The sequence below is a fragment of the Ictidomys tridecemlineatus genome, chromosome 8 (assembly GCF_052094955.1).
Source record: "Ictidomys tridecemlineatus isolate mIctTri1 chromosome 8, mIctTri1.hap1, whole genome shotgun sequence".
Classification (NCBI taxonomy): domain Eukaryota; kingdom Metazoa; phylum Chordata; class Mammalia; order Rodentia; family Sciuridae; genus Ictidomys; species Ictidomys tridecemlineatus.
In genome coordinates, this window is record NC_135484.1 from 52,552,722 (window position 1) to 52,577,050 (window position 24,329).

General features: G+C 39.7%; 1 protein-coding gene and 2 pseudogenes across 1 annotated transcript; 2 read left to right on the forward strand and 1 right to left on the reverse strand.

Annotated features, from left to right (window-relative positions):
* Nucleotides 1-1,902: 1,902 nt before the first annotated feature.
* Nucleotides 1,903-24,182, reverse strand: LOC106144644 (sodium-dependent glucose transporter 1B). The gene is made up of 4 exons (XM_078019484.1): nucleotides 23,865-24,182; nucleotides 7,611-7,779; nucleotides 6,048-6,165; nucleotides 1,903-4,596 (listed from the first exon to the last, which is right to left on the reverse strand). Exons 1-4 carry the CDS (start codon nucleotides 24,003-24,005, stop codon nucleotides 3,600-3,602), a joined length of 1,425 nt encoding a protein of 474 aa, XP_077875610.1. The 5' UTR covers nucleotides 24,006-24,182; the 3' UTR covers nucleotides 1,903-3,599.
* LOC110598643 (integrator complex subunit 7 pseudogene) lies at nucleotides 12,945-14,283 on the forward strand (annotated as a pseudogene).
* Nucleotides 17,173-18,481, forward strand: LOC110598642 (la-related protein 1B pseudogene; annotated as a pseudogene).
* Nucleotides 24,183-24,329: the final 147 nt, after the last annotated feature.

The following is a 24,329-nucleotide window of genomic DNA, read 5'->3' on the forward strand; positions in this document are numbered from 1 at the left end:
TAAGCAGCTCCTTGGAGGGCAATACATGGATTTGTGGAGATGAAGGCAAAACAAAAATGGAGACGACAGGAAAGTCAATGTCAGAAATGTGAAATGCCTGCCAAAGGAAGCTGCAGGCTTCCCTTAAATAGAGCCAGCCAAGAAAGTGGTCACGTGGGCTAAAACCAGCAATGCCATAGGGGTAGGGCTGTCCAGGACATGGGAGCACACTTCCTGCCCCAGTGTACCCTGTATGCTGAACATGGATCTGTAGGATGTAATGTTTTCCCTGCTGGTTTCAGGTCTTGAAAGAACAAACAAGGCTCATAGTCAGAGAAAATGCCCGTTTATTGAGGAACAGCTCTGCATATTTATAGAGCTGGGGGTGGTTTGACAGTTATGACAGTTTAATGGTTGAATGGTTTGACAGTTGGCATGGGGTGCTTTCTGATTGGTGGGTAAAGATCATGTGAGCCAGCAGGGCTAGTCTGATTGGTGGGTAAGGATCATGTGAGCCAGCAGGGCTAGTCTGATTGGTGGGTAAGGATCATGTGAGCCATCAGGGCTAGTCTGGTGGGTAAGGATCATGTGAGCCAGTAGGGCTCACCATTGGACGGCTCTTCTCGGGGGATGGGGAAGTTAGTCTTTGGAGCCGGGTCAACTCCTAACAGGTCTTGTTTTAATCCAATCCCTCTTTCTAATCCTCTTGGAGGGAAGATTTACTCTGTGACTGTGCCACCATTCTACCATAGAAGTATGTAACTTTCTTTTTCATGTATACAAGGGCTCACACCTAAAAGTTTGCCTTTATTCTCAGAGACATTCTGAACTTGGAATTTTGAACAATACTGGGACAGTCATACTTTGGGAACTTTTGGGAAATTCATATTGGATGAATGGACAGATGGAGAAAGGGAGTTGGACAAGAGCCTTTTGGGGTTAGGGATAAATACTATAGTTTGGATCTTAAAAGTCCCCCCAAAGCCTGTGTGTTACAGAGTCAGTCTCCAGAGCAGAGCTATTAGAAGTGGCGGAGCCTTTCAGAAATGGAGTCTAATGGGAGGTCTTTAGGTCATAGAAACTGTGTGCCTTAAAGTACTTTGGGATGCTGGCCCCCTTCTCATTCTCTTTTGCTTCCTGGGCATGAGGTGAGCAGTTTTACTCCATCATATGCTCTAGTCATGATGTGCTGCACTACCCCCTCAAAAGCAGTCGTGAACTGGAAACTCCAAAACTATGATCCAAAGTAAATCTTTTCTCTTTGAGTGGATTGTCTCAGATATTTGTTATATTAAAACAAAGCTGATTAACACAATGGCCATTTGCATTTTGGATTGTAGAATCTAGTAAATGTTCTGGTGTCAATTTCCCACTTTTTGCCACATTCTCATTAATATGCTTCTTTCCCTTGGCTACATTTTCTATATTCTAAAAGTTGAGGTGAGCAGTAGAATCCCTGTGGTAATGAGTTTCCTGGCAGATAAAAACTGCTACTAAAACCCAACAGCCTGAGGAAAGCTGTGAATGGACCAGAGGTGATTGCCAAGCTCAGGTTAAGGGTAAGGTAACACCAGGCTCTTCCACCAGCCTTCTCCAAAGTTGTTAGGTTCTTAGCGTGAACCAGCGTTGTGTTGGGCCTGGAAGGTGAATGGGCAGCGGTCAAGAAAGGTGTTGTGTTTCATTAAGACAAACGAAACCAATTTTTTCTTTAAAAGCAAATTTATAGAAGTTGGATACAAGAAAACAAACATACTGTAATCAGAAGGAAATCACATGTGATTTAGCATAAAACTTGGAAAGAAGTAACCAAAATCTCTCATCAATTCTAGTCATTTATCAGAAGATAGACACACCAATTTTGTCCTGCTCATGGGGATATGCCTTTCTCATCTGGCTGCCTGGACACCAAGCCACCTTCTCATCTTTACTCTCATTTCTCAGGTACTTCCAACTCAGAAAGGGGAAGCCCTACACAGTGGACATAAGTAGTCCAATCCCTGTGCCTCACTGTAAATTAAATTCGATGGCTGGTTTGCAGAGCTTATTATGTGATTTCTACTCAAAAATGAGTGAAGATCCAATCCTGAAACTAGCCCAGACTCAGCTTCTGAGGTAGGCAAAGGCCTTGAAAGACCCTGGGCGCAGCTCTAATGAAGCCAACTTCGAAAGAGCTTCTGAAATCAGAATAGTGTTGCCACATCCCCCCTAACATAAATGGGGAGAAAATTAACACATAAAAGTAACTTTAATTCAGGACAGGGATAGCTTAGTAGTGGAGTGCTTGCCTAGCATGCATAAGGTCAGGAGTTTAATTCCCAGCAATGCAAAAACAAAAACACTTTAAAAGAAAACTCTGCAAAACTCTTTAATCTCCATAATGGAAAGAATTACTGTATTTCACTGAATCTGAGATAGTGATTGTAAAATAGAGCATTATCATATAGTTATATATGTATAGGGGGAACATGGAACTAACTTTGCCACAATATTAATGATCATTGATTGGAAGGTATATCCTGATGTCAGAGATTTTAAAAGTGTGGTAAAAATGAATATCTTAGGATCAATTAAATTCAGCACCAAAAAGTTATTCTTCAAAAAATTTATTCAAATAATATATTAGAATTAAGTATATTAAATTGTAACCTACTCATTATTGGTAGCATATACTTAAAATTTTTTGTTTCATTTCTCATTAAAAACAAAGGATGGACTGACACATGGGTTAATTTAGGGGATGTGTTGTAGGAACTTTAAAATTTATGGATTTTCTTAGGCAATCATTTCATTTTCATTTCTCGAATCACAGATCAGGACATGATAGACAAGACCTATGTTAAGTCTCTCAGTGTAGAGCCAGGTCTCCTGGGCCCTGCTGTGTTCTCTTCATGGAAATCAAAAATCATAGCATTCTTTCGTCTAACCCTACAGGTAAGGTAAAGCAATTAATAAAAGCATTTATTCCACCAAAGATGTTCTTTCATGAAACTACTGAACTTTCCAGGGTTACGGATGCATGGAAATTTACACAGCAAATCCAACCCATTCCTCCCTCATTTTGCTCTTTTAGGACATTACCCAAGTTTTCAAACAAATGGCTTCTTGGCACGTTCTGAAAGGTATAGACCATAAAATATTACTTAATCAGCTTTATGCCAAACACTGGTCTCCTGACCAAATACTACTTGGTAGTTTATGGAAGACTCTGGGAAGTATGCAACATTTTGTAACTTTTTAGCATTTGCTACAAATGGAACAGACATCCTATTTCAGTGTCCCCAGAGCATGTTGAAAATCTGTGAATGCTGTCCTGTGGCTGGCTTTTTCAAAAGTGGTAATTATTCAGGGCAGTACATAAATAATCCATCTTCCCCAAGTGTTTGCCCCTTTTTTGTCCTAACTTCTGGCAAGGTGCTTCATAGAGGAATCACCAGTATTAATTACAGAAGATGCAAAGGTTAGCACATCTGAAGAGATTGGAAGACATTGGAGACTGACTGCGGGCTGTAACAAAATATTTCCACATCTCTTTTAAAGGATGACTCATTGTGTCATTCATTCCAAAACACTTCAAAATTCATTTCATTCCATTGTTATGCATCCCCCTCTTCATTCTATTTTTATAGCCTAGAACTATAGGGCACAGCTTTCTTGTCCTCACTCTTTCTGTTAGCTTTTCGCTGGCGATCCAGAGGCAAGGTGGCTAATTTATACAGCACAGGAAATATAACAGCAGTGAATATCGCTGACCCTAAACAGGAATACAGAACAATAGGCAAGTCTGGATATTGTCCTTCAACAACTCCAATTATTGCAGGAATAGCCATGTCTCCCAGGGCTGCACCAATTACCAAAAAGGCTGCTGATTTCCCACTTATGGTTGTGTACTGCTCAATCCAGGAAATACCGCTGGGAAACGTGGTTGCCATTGAGGCCCCATACACTGAAGTGGCAATCCAGAGACAGAGTGGATTCTTGTTGAAAAGCACCAGAAATAAAGATGAAGCCAGGCTGCCAATGTTGCTCAACACAATCATGGTGCCTGGCTGTAGGCATGCAGCAAAGAAGATCGCCAGGCCTCTGCAGGCTGCAAAGGTCCCCCAGAAGATGGAGTTCAACCCAGCTGCTTCACTTTCTTCCATGCCAGCATAGGTGGTGGCAAAGGAGAAAATATAGGAGCCATAAGTTATCTCTGCTCCAACATAAAAAAAGAAGAACACGAAAAGGAGGCAGAGAAGGGTCTTGTGATATTCAGCTCTTCGATATGCCTGAGCAGATACTTTTGCTCTTTCCTGCCTTGAGCTTTTCTTAAAAAACAGAGCAAAAATGAAGACAGACACTATGAAAATATAAGCACCTATAAAAGCATAAGCCCAGAATAGATTCATGTCATCAGGCAATCCAAAGAGAGGGGCTGAGTCAGCTTCAGATGATCCGTTGGTGGCTGGAGACTGAAAGGCAGGCTCTGTGTGGTTTTCAGCAGACACTGAGGTACCCAGTGCCAATTTAGCCAGAAGTGGAGCCAGAAAAGCACCCAAGGCGAAACCAAAGTGTAATGACTGCATGTGTGGGGCTCCTTTGTCCCCCCAAAGAGCCAAAATGAGGATGTTACCACCTGCCAACGAAAGATGGGGAAATGATTTATGTTAAACACAGTAATGCTGGAAAAGGTAATTAAGAAAAGAAGGCTGAGTCTGTATCATGTGGCTTGCACATTGCAATATTCAGAGTTATCGAACATGACACCTGACCCAGTTCTCTGATTGAGGAACTCTAACCCAATACTACCAGAGAGCTAAGTGTATGACATCTCATGCATGCTGGAATTCTATAAGCTGATAAACCACTACCTCCAAGCACACTAGCCAAAGCTTTTCATAAAAACAGTGCTAACACTGTATTTGGAAATAATGCTTATTCACCTATTTATTTCTAAATAATTAAAATATATATGTATTTACTAGACAAATATGACCATCAGATAGTAGCCAATTACTAAAGCTTTCTTTTTCTTGGAACTGGTAGTCACTTCAAGAACATCATTTACCTATGTATAAACCAGATGCAAAATACACTTTGAGGAACCCTAATACTGTAGGATTCTAGTAAGCCCATTACAGGGAACAAGAACATCTTTCAGCATCTGTATTCACCCTGTCTGGACACCTGCAAAGTGAAAGACTGGAAGCATCAATTGTTTGGCTTCCTTTTTTAAAGATTAGATATTTTCTGATGAATGTATAATTCTACCCTGTAGTTTAACATCCAAACTAAGTCTGACATATAAAATATTTCCTTGCAGTATCTGATAACATTAGAATGGGAAAGTGGACCTTCAAAGCTGGATTTGGCCCTCAATAAGCATCACCTGTGTCATCGGATGACCCATGGATTAACTCGACTGCAGCGGGGCAGGAAACTTTGAGAGGGAAAAGAAAGGAAACCAAGGTAGCATACAATACGGGTTTCTCTCAACTCAAAAACAAGGGTATAGTTTAAATTGAATGGCTGCTTCTCTTCTTTCACCACCAAATAAGGGTTCCAAACTTGTTTTATCCTAGTGAACCATCAATCCCTTATACTACAGTAACAAAAATCTATCACAAAATGAAAGCTTGCTTCTCTGTACTGGAATTAGCCACAGGAAGGTGTCCTTCCCTTTTTAGATAATATAAATCAACAATCTCCCACAGAACAAAATCCTTTATGTTCACTTTACATTTGGCCGCTCAAAAATTGATACCCTAACTGGCAAGAATAATTGATAAAAGAGTGATTCTGAATGACCCATTCAGAGAGCCCATGTCATTTCAAGAGCATTGCAAGTGACAGTTTTTTTTTAATTTTTGTTCATTATAATTCTTTTGTTCATTATGCCATATACTTTCATGCACATACTTTTTATTTTGTGGTTGAGAAGGGACTTGCTAAGTTCTGGGTGACTTTGAACTTCCTTCCCTTCCTCCCTCTCCTGATTCACTTGCTCTACTCTACTGTTCCCCTTTTATTAGCAAGTGAAGTTTAATACCCTGTTCTCCCAGAGGTGACACTATAAGACTTCACTTACAGTATCCAGAATACCTATTGAAGTGCCACGGACAGACATCATGACTATCAGTGATGATACTGCTCTCTTGCACAAAGGAATAATGTAAAGACCAACTGTAGTAGCTAACATTGACATCCCTGAGAAGAAAAGGTAAAAAGCAACTATTTAGAAATAGTGTGAAGCCAGGCACTGTGGCACATGCCTATAATCCCTGCAACTCAGGAGGCTGAAGCAGGAAGATCGCAAGTTCAAAGTCAACCTCAGCAACTTAGCAAGTCCCTGTCTCAAACCACAAAAATAAAAAGGGCTGGGGATGTGGCTCAGTGGTAAAGTGCATCTGGGTTCCATATCTGGAACCAAAAAAGAAAGAAAGAAAGAAAATAAAAAGAAAAAAAAAGAGTGTGCATTATGGTCATCACTTCCAGCGCAAAATAAGATCAAATTAAAGGTGTGTAATTGTGGGTTGGGGTTGTAGCTCAGTGGTAGAGTGCTTGCCTCACATGTGTGAGGCACTGGGTTCAATCCTCAGCACCACATAGAAATAAAGATATTGTGTCCATCTACAGCTAAAAAAATATTTTTTTAAAAAAGTGTGTAATCAGGAATTTACCTATGGGAACCCATGAATCATGGGTTGCAGAAGCTCTTACAAGACATTATTTCATTTAAACCTTATCTAGCTTGTAGACTATAAAATGTAAATTTCTATGACATGAATATAATTCAGCACTAATAGTAACGAGACTATAAATTATACTACAAAGTTTTATAGCAAAAGAGAAAGGCCAAAAATTAATTACTTAAATATTTCACATATAAAAAAAACTAAAGAATTTTTAAGTAGAAGTTAACAGTTTAATAAGTCAAAAGGAAAATGCAATCAATATAGTAGGAAAGTACTAATAATTTTGAGAAATAGGGGCAGAAATACATTTTTTCAACCTGCTTTGGAATTAAAAGAGCTTCTTTATGTATTCATCAGCAATAAATGATTCTCCTTGCTTCCAGAGGAATTTTATGACATTAATCTGGATTTTTTTAAAAATGTGTCAATTCATCCAAAAAGGAGTATGATAAAAGCTTTGGCATCTATTTACATTCTGGGGCCATCACTGACATGAGGCACAAAAATGTAGCCTTCCTCAGTTCACTTACCATCCCTTTTCTCTCATTTTCAATCTGGAGTCCATAGAGCCTGGGCAGGTTCCAGGAGCTCTTTCTAATGTCTGTGGCCCTAGGAGATCTTCCCTACACTCTGATGAGCAGAGCCTTTTGGACAACCAGGGAATGCACCTAAATGACAGTGAAGTGGTACCTAAGTTACAGTCAAGGTCAGGAAGTCTAAGCATCGCTAACACATACACCTGAGGGCTGATCTGAGTTTCCAGAGGGCCCAGCACAGATTCCCCTGAACTGCCAAGGTGAGAGCAGGACTATGGAAACCCAGTTCCACAGAGGACACCAAAATACCACTCATTTCAAGTGTCATCCATTTCACTCCGCAGGCTACTGTTTTCATATGTAGAGCCATATTGTAAATGCAATGATAGTAACAAAGAAGCAGAAATCAGCGTTTACTTACCCATGAGTAAAAAATCATTCATACAGTCAAAAAGAACTCCACCAATCATAGAGCCACACAGAAATCCAGAGGCACGGCCCACAAAAATTAGTGAAAGACTGCTGATATTTCTGTTTACATTCCGTGCCAAATCTTGAAAGGTGGGTCCCAGTATAGCGACACCCAGTCCCTAAAATTTAAAAAGACAAAAAAGCTTTTTTTTTTTTTTTCACTTACGATCATTAAAATTATGTCCATCTAAGTGGTGGCTTTTTCCAGTTTAAAAAAAAAAAAAAAAGTGGGAGGGGGGATGTTACTCAGCTTTTTATAGCTGTGACAAAATACCTGACAGAAATCGATGGAAGAAAAGATTCATTTTGGCTTATAGTTTCAGAGGTTTCCACCCAGAGTCACTGGTTTCATGCATTTAGGCCTGTGGCCAGACAGAACATTATGCAGAAAGCACATGGTGGAGCAGAGCTGCTCACCTCATGATGGCCCGGAAGCCATGAGAAAGGAAGGCTCTGCTGACACATCATTCAGAGGCTCCAAGTAGGCCCCACCTCCTAAGCTTGCATCCCCTCCCAGTAGCATCACAGGTTGCAACCAAGCCTTTAGCACATGGCCTTTGGGGGACACTTCACATCCAAACCATAACAAGGAATTACAGTGTCATGGAAGAGATTATTTTCAGAACCAAAATCAATAAAAATATACAATGACAACACTGTTAGGATTAGAGCTATAGATTCCCATGGTTTTTCTTGTATTGGCAATACTCAAGTTTTAAAAATGATTGAGCTCTTCTGGCTTTGCTTTTTTCTTTTCTTTTCTTTTCTTTTTCTTGCACTTTCAAATTAAAAAAAAAAGATGGAAGACCTCTGTATTAAAAGTTAATTAAACAATAACATTAAAAATTTTATTGATGGGCTGGGGATGTGGCTCAAGCGGTAGCGCGCTCGCCTGGCATGCGTGCGGCCCGGGTTCGATCCTCCAGCACCACATACCAACAAAGATGTTGTGTCCGCCGAGAACTAAAAAATAAATATTAAAAATTCTCTATCTCTCTTTCTCCTCTCTCACTCTCTCTTTAAAAAAAATAAAAAAAATAAAAACTTTATAAAAAAAAAAAAAAAAAAAAAAAAAAAAATAAAAATTTTATTGAAATTGACATGCATGTTTTCAAATATAACTACATGAACTAACATGAGAATTCAGATGTCAGAAAATTAAATTATCAACATATTATTTTCATACTTGGTGTTACTAAAACAGCACTTTTGCTGGTACAATGGGGGTCCACCCTCTGAACTACACATATATGATATTTAGGAGATTAAACTATATAAAATTTTCTAAATCCACATTTTTGTTCAAAGAAATCCCAAAGCTACCAGGAACACAGTCTGTGTAGCTTCCTTAGCAACATACATACATACCAGGTGGTTGGGCAAACGTTGAAATGAAAAATGTTAAAGCTGGTTTTGTTTAGATGTTGATGTAGATCTTTACATATGATATATGTGTGACATTTTCTATTATAATACTTTAGTTGCAAATTAAATCATAAAAGAGCTCCACTTAATTGGCTTTAAGAAAAATAAACTCTAATACAAATTAAGTATTCCTTTGAAAAATAAGAACTAATCCGTATTCTTTTCAATTTTATGCGACTTGAGTAATAACTTTGATTCCTAAGAATATGGTTGGTTTAATGAAAACAGGCATGTCTTTAGGGTTTTCAGTATTCGATATGATATAGATACAGAATTTTTCCTACTTAGGTTTACAAGTAAAATAAGTTACGTGATCTCTATAGTACAAAATTTGTCTGCCAAATATAACATGATGGTTAGCTGTTTGATGTCTCATCTTTACAAGCAATTCAAACATAATTGTTCATAATAAATGAGTTAAACAGATGTACGAAATATTCTCATGTAAAAGATGTTCTTCCTATATCATAATGATTTGCTTTTTTTTTTTTTCCTTCAAATCAAGAATGAACAACTGGGGGCTGGGGATGTAGCTCAGTTCTAGTGCATTTCCCTATCATGGGAGAGATGCCCCGTTCCCTCCCCAGCACCCTTCCTTCCAGGAAGCTCCTCCAACAAAAAACAATAATAGAAAGTTGGGGTGAGAGAAATCCATACAAACAAGAATTTCATTCTCAGGGTGATTTAAAACAAATAAAGCTAAGGGAATTGTGTTAAGTTTTTGCGCCCTCTACAGTTTCTTTGACACAAAGACTAAAGATATTGGAACTGTTATTAACAGGTTCTGTGCCACCAGGACACATTACACTATGAGACAGCACATGATTCTGGAAGTTACAGTTTATAGACTTGCCATTGTACAATTGCTGGAGTGGAGTTCACAATGGTATGTGTTATGGTTTGGATGTGTGGTGTCCTCCAAAAGCTCACATGTGAGACAATGCAAGAAGGTTTGGAGGAGAAATGATTGGGTTATAGCTTTAACCTAATCAGCACATTAATCCCTTCTGGGATTAACTGAGTGGTGACTGGAAGTAGGGGTTCATTGGGAGCACGGCTATGGGTGTATGTGTAATACTTGCAGAGTGGAGTCTCTCTCTCTGCTTCCTGATCGTCATGTGAGCTGCTTCCTTCTGCCAATCAGTGATGGTCAGCCTCACCTCAAGCCCCAAGGAATGGAGCCTGCTGTCCATGGACTGAGACCTTTGAAAATGTGAGCCCACAACTAAACTTTTCTTCCTCTACAATTGTTCTGGTCAGGTCGTTATGTCACAGCAGCAGAAAAATCTGACTAAAACAGATTGCTTCTCAGTGTTCGGTAGATATACAGGAATGTAAATTCCAATTGACATACGAAACTGAAGTTAATAGAATGAGTGACTAAGAACATTGTAGAAGGCTTATGGAAGATGAATTGTGTGAAAGGAATTCTATGTGTGACCAAGCTGACATTAGAAAAAAAGGAATTATTTAAAAGTTTTTCTAAAAATTGAGTATTACTATCTGTTACAATGCAAAACTAGAATCTGGTCCTTACTATCAAAACAACAAGGTTTTAGCCACATGCAGTGAAACATGCCTGGGACTTAGAAGGCAGAGGCAGAAGAATTACAAATTCAAGGCTACAAGGCCAGAAACAGCCACTTAGCTGTGTCAAATTTATTTTTTTTTTCCAAAAAGTGGGTCTGAGACTGTAGTTTAGTGTTAAAGTGACCCTGGTTTCAATCTTTAATATCAAAAATGAAAATAAACCCCCCCCAAAAAAAACCCTTTTTTTTGAGTATTGATCAGCTATTTATTTATTTATGTGCTGGGGGGGTACTTTACCTCCGAGCTACATAGCCAGGCCTTTTTTAATTTTATTTTGAGACACGGTCTTACTAAATTGCTAAGGTCTCACTAAGTTGCTGAGGCTGGCCTAGAACTTGCAATCTTCCTGCCTCAAATTAGTGTGGTCAACTCTTAATTGAAAATTGTGAAGGATTGTTCTCACATTTAAGGTAATTGGCCTAAACGGCAAAGAATCTAAGTTTTACCAAGATAATCTTGTACTTCGTGTTATTTTCTTGTGCTTCTTTATTAGGTTTCTGATCATTTAAAAACAAAGTTCTCTTTGTCAAAAGAACTAAGGTTTTTCAATAACTGTAATTTTCTGTATTTGTCTTTGAAGTGTTAATATCACTTTGGTTAAATGTGATGATCTTTGATCTTATTTTGACCAAGTGTTTTAAACCTTTGATTTTTAAAATTTTTTTAATATTTATTTTTCAGTTGTAGTTGGACACAATACCTTTACTTTATTTATTTTTATGAGGTGCTGAGGATCCAACCCAGGGCCTCATACATGCTAGGTGAGTGCTCTACCGCTGAGCCACACCCCAGCCCTCCTTTGATATTTTTGAAGAACGTCACAAAATCAAATTTTGAATTAAGTCTTTTTCTTGTCCTGAAGTTAATTTTCCAGATGTGCCCTTGCATATATCAGAAGGATCTCTCTCTTTATAAAAAGAGATATTGAACTAATTGGGCTTATTCAATATATTGGATTATATAGGAAGCAGTGTCAAATAATAAGTAATGCTAAAATTTCATTGAGTTATGTTTGTATGGATATTTTATTGATATGTTTCAGAAACTATATGAAATACCTAGAAATCTAATAGTGCTTGTGCCCCGAGTCCCAGCCACTCCAAAGGCTGAGGCAGGAGATCACTGGAGCCCAGGAGTTTGGGACAGCATGGGCAACTTAACAAGGACCCATTCTTATTAAACACACACACACACACACACACACACACACACACACACACACATGAGGGAGATGTAGAAGGGTATAGCCAGCCAGGGAAAGGTGGTGAGGGAGGAAGTCAGGGGCAGATCCAGACCAAAGAAGTATGGAGAGTGCCTTCCAATGAGGTCAACTTCCCGGTTGATGGAAATGCTTGTGTACACAAGCAGGGGACCCAATTAGATGAACACTTAGTTCATTAGTGCCCCTAAGCAGGGGATCCAATAGGAACACTAAAATAGATGCATGGACATTGGGGACACCAATGAACAACAGTGTGAAGAGTGTGGAGAAGGGAGGAGATAAGAAAAGGAGGAAATTCCAGGGACTAAAAAGAGAACAATCCAAAACTTCCCCACTGGACTTCTGGCTCAGGAGCCCCTTCTCTTTGGAGAAGTCTGTTACTGATAACTTTTGCTCTTTCAATAAATCTGTTACTTAGTTGTTATCTTTGTGTCCTGTTCTTCAATTCTTTACTGAGTGGAGACAACAAACCCGATACCCCTAGATGGTAACACACACACACACACACACACACACACACACACACACACAGAGAGAGAGAGAGAGAGAGAGAAACTGTTGCATGCAACAGAAATAATCATATTTTCTTGTCAATGGCATCAGTATGGTTAATAAAGTTCCGTATGATTTTCAAACATATCCATTTTAAGTCCAGTTATTCCCAGAGTTAATTGTTCTCTCTGCTGCTTTCCTTAGCCACTATCAGTTTGGTGTTCAATGACATTCTTGCATTCTGTCAAGTGCAGATGCATAACTTTCAGATGATTCCAGGATGTGTGTGAAACCTGGTTTGACTGGATGCAGAGGGAAAATGTGCAAGAAGGCAGTGGAAGAAGACGGAGGTGCTGGAGCAGAGTTTGCCACTTTTCTGACCCAGCTCGAGGAGTCACTATTCAGGTCATGGTGTCAAACTGAACTCAGTCTTCCATGGCAGATGATGCCAGCTATAGCAGACAGGAACTGGACACTAACCCTGCTCTTAATGAAACTGGACAAAGATCTAACACATGTCAAAAATAGTAGACAGAGTGAAGCAGGACTTTCTTTCTCAGGACTTCTCGGAGGCCTCAATTCTCTATTCTCATCCATTCTGCATTCCTAAATTTATCTGATGTTTTCAGAGTTGGAAGCAATTTCCTGAGGCTCTGTGTTCTTAAAGTTACACAACAAAGCGAGAACCATATGGAGAAGATTCTAAATTAATTTGTGAACAGAATGTTCTCTGTGATGCGTAGTAATGATCCTGTGGCAAGCGCCATAACACTCCTGTTGTTGGGAAGTCTGGCATCAATAATTCCTGAGGGGAAGAATGCTCAGCCCTGTATTCCTCAGAGTTTGGATTCACATGATAATGTAGACGTTTAAGCTGCTGTTTTCTGCTGCCAACTTCTCTTGCTATAGGAATTTATAACAAAAATCTGGGAAAAGACTCAAGGTTTACCTACACCAGTAGACTTGAAGCTGAAGTTGATCTCCATCCTCCAGCATATGCAGCATGAAACACTTCTGACCTTCAGGGCTCCTTGACTTTTACAATAGCTGGTCCTGTCCTATCCTTCCACCGAAATGGTGACTGTTCCCTTGCACACTTTTTACTCTGCTTACATCTTTACCCTTGGTTGACACACTTGAGCAAATTCAGATTCTGATGTAGTATTGAAGAATGATCCCAGGAAAGGAATAAAGAGACCTGCTATTTAAGATCTGAAATTCCTTGCCAATAAAACACTGCATACTTGAAGTAGGAGGACATCCACTCTGGGAATGTGCCCTCTGGACACATGATGACTTAAAGCTAGGGATATTTCCTGTGCTTTGCGCACTATCAGGGAGCATCACCAGCAGACATTGCTCAGCATAGCTCCAGGAAATGTGGCTTCTTCCTCCAGATTTTCTGAGTCAGTCAAATTAGCCCAAGAATGCTATACCCTATAATAACAGGGGCATTGCTGCTCATGGAGTGAGAATCCTAACGGATATGACTGTCCAAGAGAAGGAGCTTTGGGCACTGGAGCAAGATTCTGACTTTGGCCTGGAATCCCTTCTGGTGCTTTGTAGACAGGATGATAGTTCAAATGGTCAACCACTTTAAAGATGGCTCTAAATAGTATGGTGAAGTTGGCCAAGGGCAGGCCCCATCCTAGCCACTCAGTGGTTGAGACCTTGCTGACCCAGCTGAACATTGTTCAGGATTCTGCCTGGATCCTGGGATATGCTGTTGCTGGGCAATTGAATGCTTGGGGACCTCGTGGAACTCTATAAGGTGATAAGCCAATCAGACACAGAGAAGCAATGGGAGCTTCTAGTAAGTTTGGCTACCGAGTTTTGTAGTCAGCAGAAAGCATTATCTGCTTAAGTAAAGGCTGGGGCTGGGGCTCAGCGGTAGAGCACTTGCCTAGCATGTGTAAGGCCCTGGGTTCGATCCTCAGCACCACATAGAGATAAATAAAATAAAGGTATTGTGTCCAACTACAACTGAAAAATAAATATTAAAAAAAATTTTAAAAGATCACTCAGGCACAGTGGCACATACCTATAATCCCAGTGAGGTGGAGGAGGAGGATCACAAGTTCGGGGGCAGTACCTGCAATATAGTGAGAACCTAAGCAATATAACAAGACCCTATCTCAAATTTAAAAATTTTAAAATATGGCTGGGGATATAGCTCCGTGGTAAAACACCCCTGAGTTCAATCCCCAGGACCAAAAGAAAAAGAAGGAAGAAAGAAAATTAGGAAGGAAGGAAAGTGATTCCTTTGGTTATCAGAATTTTAACAAAGAATCTGACTGGCTAATAAACATGAAGCTGATGTTTAACCCAAAATCAAGCACAATAAGGAAGTGTCTTGGTATATTTTTCTGCTAATTCAACCAGTATTAAAATTGTGAAGTTATGCAATTTGAATGAACTCCAATAAGAGTGACACAAGTCTTATTACCCATCATAACCTATTTAATAAACAGTGCTATGCACCTGGACTGTAGAAACAAAATTGGCACTTAAGAGGATATAAATCCATTGCTAAGCGTGTACTCATGAAGCACTTGGATGGCTGTCTTGTCCTTGCTGAGTCTTCACAGCTGCCATGATTAAAATCTTTGTACTCCAAGATTCATCATGGAAGAGATGAAATGATCCAAATTAATACCAAACATCAGTAGGGTAACGATTCTAAAATTGTCCAACTGGCTTATAACCCATTTTGGGTTTATCCAGTTTATAGTTCTGGTAAGAAATAAAAGCCATAAGAAATACATGCTGGAAATGATAGATTTCATTCACTTGTCACCTTCAGTGCACATTTTCTGGTTATATAGAAACTTTCCCATGGAGACAGGTTGATGCTGTAACAGTAGCTACAGTTACGAGAAAATGTGTTTTCTGTACAAGGCATTCCTGGAGCAATCTCCAGTGAGAGAAGAACAGATTGCTCTGCACAAGATGTCAGATAGCTTTAAAAAAAAATGCTACAGACACAATGACATTAGGCAAAACTTCAATGAATAGACTGGATTGCCTTAGTATTACCAGTTGATGGCGATTGGATTCATTCCTACGGGAAAACATTGACACCTTGAGAAGCAGATGCTGAGGCCCATCCCCCAGTGATAGAACCTCACATACCTCCGACTCCATAAACTCTCACATGACTAAGAGCAAGGTCTTAATGCATTATTGTGAAAGCCTGTTTTTCTTCATGTCCCACCACGTGATGACAACCAGAACTTCCATGATTAAGAACCTGGAGAGTGAGTGTTCGGAAATGACAACAATATTTTGGAAATGACTGTTAGAAGAAACTATGCCATGCTCCTCTCTGCAACAGAACTTCAAGGCCTTGAGTCTTGAAATCTACATCTCTCAACTCAGTGGCACCCCTCCAGACTCCTGACACTGACACCTGTTGGGGACCTTAAGGTAAAGCTGACCAAGGAGGTTTCTTCCCAGAGGCAGAGGACATCCTAGATGTGGACAGCTTTCCCAAGATCTAGGATCAAAACTTCTCCACCATCCTGAAAGACTTATTTTTTCTCCCCTTTCCCTCTAATTACCTGCTGGACTAATCCCTTTCCTTTGCTTACAGGAAAATACACCAGACCATAATGTAAATGACTTTAGCAAAGGCTAATGCTCTATCAAAAACTCAGAGCAATTATTGGGTTTGCGGGCTAATGCTCCCAAATCAGGGAACAATTCCATTGTTCCAGTGCTGCCCCGTGTTCCCAGTGACTCACCTTGAAACCACAAAGGAAGAGGGGAAGCAGTCCTTGATATTCTGGACATCACTACTCCTTGCTTTCTATAATTGTTTGAAATACTACCCTGATATTTCCAATTCATGACATATCTCTACCAAAATAGAAAACTTATTGGGGTGATGTCTGCAAAATATGTTTTTTGTACATAACACCTAGGGATTACCTATACAGGCACAAGACATTGCATGTATGATGTCACTGCATTAAATCCAGTAATGTCTCTTTACACTAAATGACATCATGCACACTTTCATGGTGGCATAAAGGGAACTCAAAAAAATTCCCACTGGACCTGTTTATAGCTTTGCAGATTTAGCAAGTTAATAAATTTAGCCAGAAGCCATTAGCCGGCCCTCTTTTCCAGTCTCTAAGGGCTCTGTGGAGAATTTGTCTGCTCTGTTTGGACTCCTCACTGGTTTGGATCTTGCTATTCTCCTGCCTCTCTCCTACCTCCTCAAGAGCTTCTCCATACCTCCCATAATCAGAGGCCAAAGCAGTCAACATCCAAAACTATATTTTGGAAATGACTGTTAGAAGAAACTATGCCATGCTCCTCTCTACAACAGAACTTCAAGGCCTTGAGTTAATCTCTAAATAAAAGTTGCTAATAGGGTCCTGGGTATTCATTCTTGGCAGTAGTGGGGTATGGATTGTTTGAAATTTGAAGCTACCACATAAGTTGCGAGAAATTTTGGATCTTGAAGCCAATGAGACCTCACAGGTTGAGAAGGGTTCAAGCCAGTCTTTGCAAGGGGAATGATAACATGTTCAACAAAAAACACTTAGTGGAACAAATCTTACTTTTATATCACCTTTCACTGATGTGAGGGGCTTGTGTGTGGTGCTGAACAAAACTAAATGCTGAGCTTAAATTTCCCTTGATTTTGGTTAGCTACAATATAGACATTTAAGAGGTGGCTAAGGGGCTGGGACTGTGGCTCAGCAGTAGAACAGTCACGTAGCATGTGTGAAGCCCTGGGTTCAATCCTCAGCACCACATAAAAAATAAATAAAATATGGCTAAGGCAGCTGGCGAGGTGGCAGCCTCACTTATTTCTCCCCAAATTATAAAAACAGGAAAACTCAACACAAAGAAATCCAACAAGGTCAGTAAAGCCAGTGATTTCAGTGATAAGCAAATTGGCCAACACCAGGAGAATTAGTGAACACTGGACTAATTGTAATTAGTATAAGTGGGTACCACTCCACTTAGATGATGTAAGACCAGACCCTCAAGAAAGACCTGGGTCAAGATGTCAACCCACAGCAAATCAGTCACCTCATAATAATAGGGGAAATGAAACATAATGAACTTTGATTAGTCATATGGTTACTGAGAACATGGTGCAAGGATGGACCAGCCATTTCAAACAGAACTTTACCTCAGAATGATGTGTTACTATGATGACGGCACAGGTGTACAGGAGTAGCCTGTGCAAGCAGCATTGCTTAAAAAGCATGTTAAGCATCAAATTAAGTATAGCTTCAGTATAGAAAACTTGGAATGTGATTTCTTTCTTTGGAAATTTTGAACAAGATTTCTTACCTATTTCCCTCACTGCTGAATTTTACCATGTTCAGACTCTCACCACAAAACCTTAATCTGAATTTAGAGGCACTGAAGGACAACACAGAAGTAGAAGTTGTGGATGAGAAAATGAGGAAACAGAACTAGAGAAATGACCAATCCCAGGCTCTCCTCCAAGAAACATACCACAAGCAGGTTTCTGTCAACTGATCAATTGTCCAGAGTTCATACCAAGCCACACATTGTGCTCACATACACAATATGCCCCAGATTCTCCAAGAATTGGAAGTCCATGGAGCTCAAAGAAAAGTATTGAAACAAGTAATCTTCAAGCAAGGTTTTCCTAAAGGTTTGTCTACCAGTTTACCTGACGTGGACTCAAAGCCTTGGATAGTAGTAAGAGAGAGGCATCACACTGCTTCTGTGTAGCCACATCCTAAGCTGCTTTGCTCAGCCATGGCCTCCTGCCATAATGTTCTGCATCACCTCCAGCCCAGAGCTATAGAGTCAGCTGACCATGGACTGAACCTCTGTGATTCTCTAAAGAAGCTCACTGTTTAGTTTCTCAGCATGAAAGTTATCAAGCAATCTCCCATCTTCCACCTAGACAACCTCTCTCTCCAAATATGGCTCCAGGTTCACACGTAAACCACTATGGAAACCCTGGTTCTTCAAAACAGAACCCTTCCAGTACTCCACAGCATTTAATTCCAGGCTCAAACTTGGAGAGTGAACCCTGAATTCAAAGCAGGCCACTAATAATAAGAGTCAGTGGTTTCTACAAATTGAGCAAAATGATGAAGAACAAGAGCTTCCAATGGATTCCACAGACCATGGACAGCAACGTATCAGTTCAGTGATGTCCTTTAACTCCTAAAACAAAACAATAGGAAAACCTAAAGTGCTATAAAACAAAATCATTTCTACTGTGTGATTTTTTACTTCTGTTGTAAAGATCAAGTGTATCAGTTGTAAAGATACATTGAGAAATATTTAAGAAAAACTTTAATGAAGAAATGTACCCATGTACATATGCAAATTTTTTCATATGATATTATCAAAGCAGACTTTTGGTTATGATACAGTTGAGCCAAAAACAGATTATCTTTGCATTTAAAGCCAACTGATGTATATTTCACATTTTATTCAGGCTAATTTTTTTTCCACAAGTAGGCAAACATAAGAAAATGGTTTAGGTTTTATGTTGCACATAGCATAACCATAGTAAGAACAGTTATTCAGCTGGAAATTTTTTATACACTAATATATTCTTGTTAGCCCAACAGGTGTTTTGTTCTATCACCCCTCAGTTCATGCTCTTCAGGAGTTATGCCTAAAATAGTTATGTAAAAGAGAGGAAACTGGATGTCAAACATTAGGGAACGTGTAGAGAATCACCTCCCTACTCAAGGGCTGATGTGTTTTGGCATGTTAGCTTTTAGCTGAGGCCTGATGGAATCTGAGATAAGCTTCAAAGACAACAATACATATATATGAGTTATTCTTTACTTTAGTTCTTGAAATTATGGAATGAATGCTGTATGTTATATTTTTGAACTTTACTCTTTATCTATAGTCAGCAATGGCTAAAACATTTTTTTTTCAGAATTCAGGTTGGTGAAGATGATTTAAATGGCAGATTCTGAAAAGGAACTAACTCTAAAAGCAATCTGTAATCAATATTTCAAAGTTTTTCAATAGTTTAATGATCTTATTTGACTAGACTTTTTCAGAATTACTACATAAAGAATTTTAACAGGTTTTCACTAATGCACAGCTAAATAGATTACAGTGAGGTCTGCAGTGGCTTTAATAAAATAGCTTAAAAGTTTGTAATAAAAATGAACCTTGGCGATTACTTAATTTTAGTTAAGAACCCATCAACCTACTGATCCACAATGTGGGGTGGGGCAAGTGAAGAATGGAGACACTTTGGATTGGGCAGAGGGGAGTGAGGAGAGGGGAGGAGATGTGGGGGTGGGAATGGTGGTGGAATGAGATGGACATTATTAACCTATATACATGTAGGATTGCATGAATGATGTGACTCTGCATGGTGTATAACCACAGAAATGAAGAGTTATGCTCCATTTGTGTACAATGAGTCCAAACGCATTCTGCTATCATGTGTAACTAATTGGAGCAAATGAAAACAGGAAAGAAACCATCAACCTCATATTTGCTAGATTTACAAAATTGTTTTTTAAATGCATTTTGTCTTCTTTGACATTATTCAGTTGAATGTGGTAGAAAACCCTTATTTCTGATTCAGAGCATTTTTAAATTATTATCTCTGTCCCCCAAAATAGAAAGCTTTCATTATACTAAATATAAGTTTGTTAACCCTGTTTTTCAAAAGGGCTACCATTAATTGCACATAAACATAAATATCAGGCTGGGGATGTAGCTCAGTGATAGAGTGCTTGGCTATTGTGCACAAAGTCCTGAGTTTGCCCCCCAGAACCACAAAAATACCCTCTCCCCGCAGTGTTTCCTGTCAAAATTCAAACTTATCAAAGTAAAAAAAAATAAATTGTTCACTGTGGAGGTTTAAAAATTTCTTAGCTTTCAGTTTGAAATTATTTATTGACCAGGAAAATATGCAGTAATTTGCTAAAATTGTTTTTCTACCATATCATATTTCTACCGTTCATGCCTTTGCTATCTGCAGGCCTATAATGAGTTCACAGAATTTTTAAAAGGGAGTTAAAGGAAAGTTAAGTACATCCTTTGGGAGATAAACCTAAAAATGTTCCTATTTAATATTGTAAAATCTTTACAAATGAATATCATAAAATTATCTGTTTCTTTGTCATAAAAATAATTTTTGTTTAAATGGTAACTGTTACTTGCATAGCTAAATTTCTTCAATTGACAACCTAGAAATTTTATAAACTAAGAAATCTTAGACAAACTAATAATATTTCTGAGTGTATTAACATTTTAGTTCTATAACATACCATATGGATATCTTAAAATTCTGACATTCTATAGTTTGTTTTAGACATGCTGTTTCTTTTACTTATGGGGTGTTTAAAGAGTTGTTTTTTTTTTTTAAGAGAAAGAGAGAGAATTTTTTAGGTTTTTTTTTTTTTTTTTTTTTTTTTTTTTTTTTTTTAGTTTTTTTGGCGGACACAACATCTTTGTTGGTATGTGGTGCTGAGGATCAAACCCGGGCTGCACGCATGCCAGGCGAGCGTGCTACCACTTGAGCCACATCCCCAGCCCCATACTTATGGGGTTTTTAAATGTATTTTGGTCCTGAATTGTTAATTTGATGAAAATTCTGCTTTTAAAATCATCACTTACTAGGTTCTAATAAATAAATATTTAAGCTTGAAAAAAGAAAACGAAGGAAAAAAAAGTCATCGCCCACCCTCAGGGAAGTTAAAGACTAGAGATCAAACCCAGGGCTCACACATGGCAAGCAAGTATTCTACCATTCAGCTACATCCCAACACCTTATCTTTTATTTCTGAACATGATTTTAAAATATTTTAATTTAACTCTCTTATTTTGGACTAATTTAAACTTGAATAATATTTGTTTTCATAAAGCAGAAATATAAATTTTAAAGTTAAAAAAAAGGTGGTATTTTGTGGTTATGGGGAGCAAACTCAGGACTTTGTGCACACTAGCTGTGGCTGTATGAAGTTCAGTGTTTAGAGTATGTGCTTAGCATATATGAGGCTGGATTCAAACCCAGCATGGAGAAAACAAACAAACAAACAAAAAAAACTATGGCCAACAATACTGCTGCTGTTTCTTTAGACACTGCCCACAGGATATTTTAAGGAAACTTCTCAATAGAAAAGAACATATGATGTGACCTTGAGAGCACCTGTTTGAAGCCATCCTGACTGGTCGTTGGCAAGCCTGGCTGTCCCAAGTTTGTCTTTCTGTTTAGAAATATGGATACCTATTTAAGTCAGGCCATTTTGCAATCAACTATGCTCCTTAATTGCCATCATGCTTTGAACAAAGACTGTGACCAGCTGGACTCAAACACCATTGAATTCCCTTATTATGTGAATTTTGGATTGTTTGATTTTGATCAGTTTGGTCTTTGGTCCTTGGATACACCTGTTACACCTGTTAAGGAGAGCACTTTGAAATTTCTTCCTATTATCCTCCCGATAGTCATGATCACAGTCACCCTGAGGTGCTATATGCCCTCAAGAATTACTATTTCTATGCTTCCATTCCATGTACATCAAACAGTAAACCAAAACATGAAGAAAATATAAAGAATCATCCAACTAATTTGTCTTTTTTTTTCTCCTCCATTTTTAAGATCAAGGGTGGGGTTGTGGCTCAGTGGTAGAGCGCTTGCCTAGCATGTGCGAGGCCCTGGGTTCAATCCTCAGCACCACATAAAAATAAATAAATAAAATAAAGGTATTGTATCCAAGTACAACTAAAAAGTTTTTTAAAAATAAATAAATTTTTAAAAAAGATCAAAACCCAGGGACATTCAACCACTGAACTACATCCCCAGCCCTTTTTATTTTTTATTTTGAGACAGACTCTGAAAAAGTTACCCCAGCTGGCTTCCAACTTGCAGTTCTCCTGCCTCAGGCTCACAAGTCTTTAGGATGACTGGAATGTGCCACCACACCCAGCTGGTTATATGTGCTTTAAAACTGAGAATTCCAATTTAAAACCATTTAGACCAAATTGGTTAATTAGGATGGCAACAGAAAGTGTCTGTGTTCAAGGTTTCAGTCAATCTCTCAAAATTGAGAGGCTGACCCGAGAGGGAAGAATTCTAAAATTAAATTTGGCCTAAAGCTGTCTCTGGGTGTAAGGAATGATAACATTCCTCAATATGTCCACACTGGAACTTGAGAGTATATTCTTGGAACAAGTTGCCGAGCAGCAAGCATTCAGCCTGACACATGCTGCAAACTGCTCAGAAATGTGCACCCAGGGCATTTGAATGAACTGTAACCATTCAGGATATTTCTTCATATCATTTCCTTATTGGGTCTGTAGTTACTGCCTGCCCACCTTCTTAGGTGGATCTTTTTGAACCTTTACTGATTTAGGTAGTGCCTGCTTCCTGAATGATTCCTTTCTGCAAAGAAACTGCTAAAATGGACTTGTCTAACATTTTCTTTTTAATAGGTTTTTGCAAGAACTAAAGGTTATAGTTGGCTTTTAGGAGAAATTCTTTAATGCCTTTAAGAAAAAAAATATAGTTCTGATTCATTTACATTTCAAGAATAATTCTCACTGCAATACTCTGCTGCAAACTGACAGTGTGCCTCCAGCCCAAGCAGGAATAGTCCCCCAATGAGGACCTGGTTGTGTACAGAGGCACTGTGTCCTACCCAAGCAGGACTGAGGATCAGGGTGTGCACAGGCCCAAAGAAAGCTTCCGGTACAATAAATGAAGCCTGACTTTTGGCTGTAATCAAACTACTTCATGTGCACCTGCAGTGATTTCTTTCTCACCCCTCCCTCTCTCGACTTTAAAACATTTCATAAAACAACTGTGGCTCAGAGTCTTTGTGATGCCAAGTGACCAGAAGTGACTCCTCACAGGACTCCCCTCTCCAGCTCCCCAGTGTCTCAGTGATCAAGGGATGAAAGTGTCCACAAATAGTGAATTGAGGGGCTGCCCAGGAATTTGACCAAAGGTGCCTCCAGCCTTGCACTTTGCTCCAAGAAAAACTTTTGAGGATCTGAAGGCTTGGTTTCTATAGGATTGTGGGCAGAGTAAGACACATGTTCCTGGCTCTACCATTGAACTAGCTGTGTGATTTGGAAAGGACTTTCCTCTGTGGTCTATTTACTTCTCTGCACAATTAAGCAGCTGATTAAATTTGGTCAGGCCACCAGGAACAGGAAATCTCAGAATAATTTGGGGTGTGAAGGGCAGTGGCTAAATACCTGGGCAACCCCTTTTGTCTTCCAGTGCTCTGGGGAGACCCAGCAAGGCTTGCTGCAGTTGGCAAACATGTTAGGTAATCAATTTCGCACTTGAAAGTAACCCTCCACGATTAGAAACGTGCCCGTCTTTTAGATAATTAAACGGAAGCTGGGACAGACTAATAAAAAGTGCCCAAGGTCACACAGTGCGCAGGTGGCAAAGCTGAGACTCCACTGGGAAGGCCACGTTCTCTGCAGGGCGCCTGCTCCCGCGGGGCCAGGGAGGGTCGCAGCCCCAGCTCTCACCAGCCCCAGGAAGGCGGCAAACACGATCACGGTGGTGAACCAGCGCAGCACGTTCGCGGCCCGGCTGCTCCGCTCGGACACCCCCGCCATCTTCGGCTCTGTCCTCGCCGGGGCCCCGGCCCCATGGAACTCCAGTTCCATCTCCAGCTTGGCGGCTCCGGAGAAGCGGTCTTGCTGCTGCCGAGCTTTCAGGTGCACCCTGGAGCTCTGAGCTCCAGTCCCTCCAGGCCCCTAGGTCCCTCCGGGTGCACCTCCCTCCGGGGTTCGTCTTGGGTCAGGTCCTGGCAAGTAGGACTTTGGACAGCAAGCCTGGTGTGGGCAGGGAAAGCCAGCCACCCATCCCGTACCGTTCCGGTGCAGGTCACAGAGCGGAAAGGCAGCTTTTTGCAAGCCAGGATCCAGCTTCAAACCCACATGGCTCTGGTTGCCTAGGAGACCGGAGGACTCAGGCGCAGCATCACACCT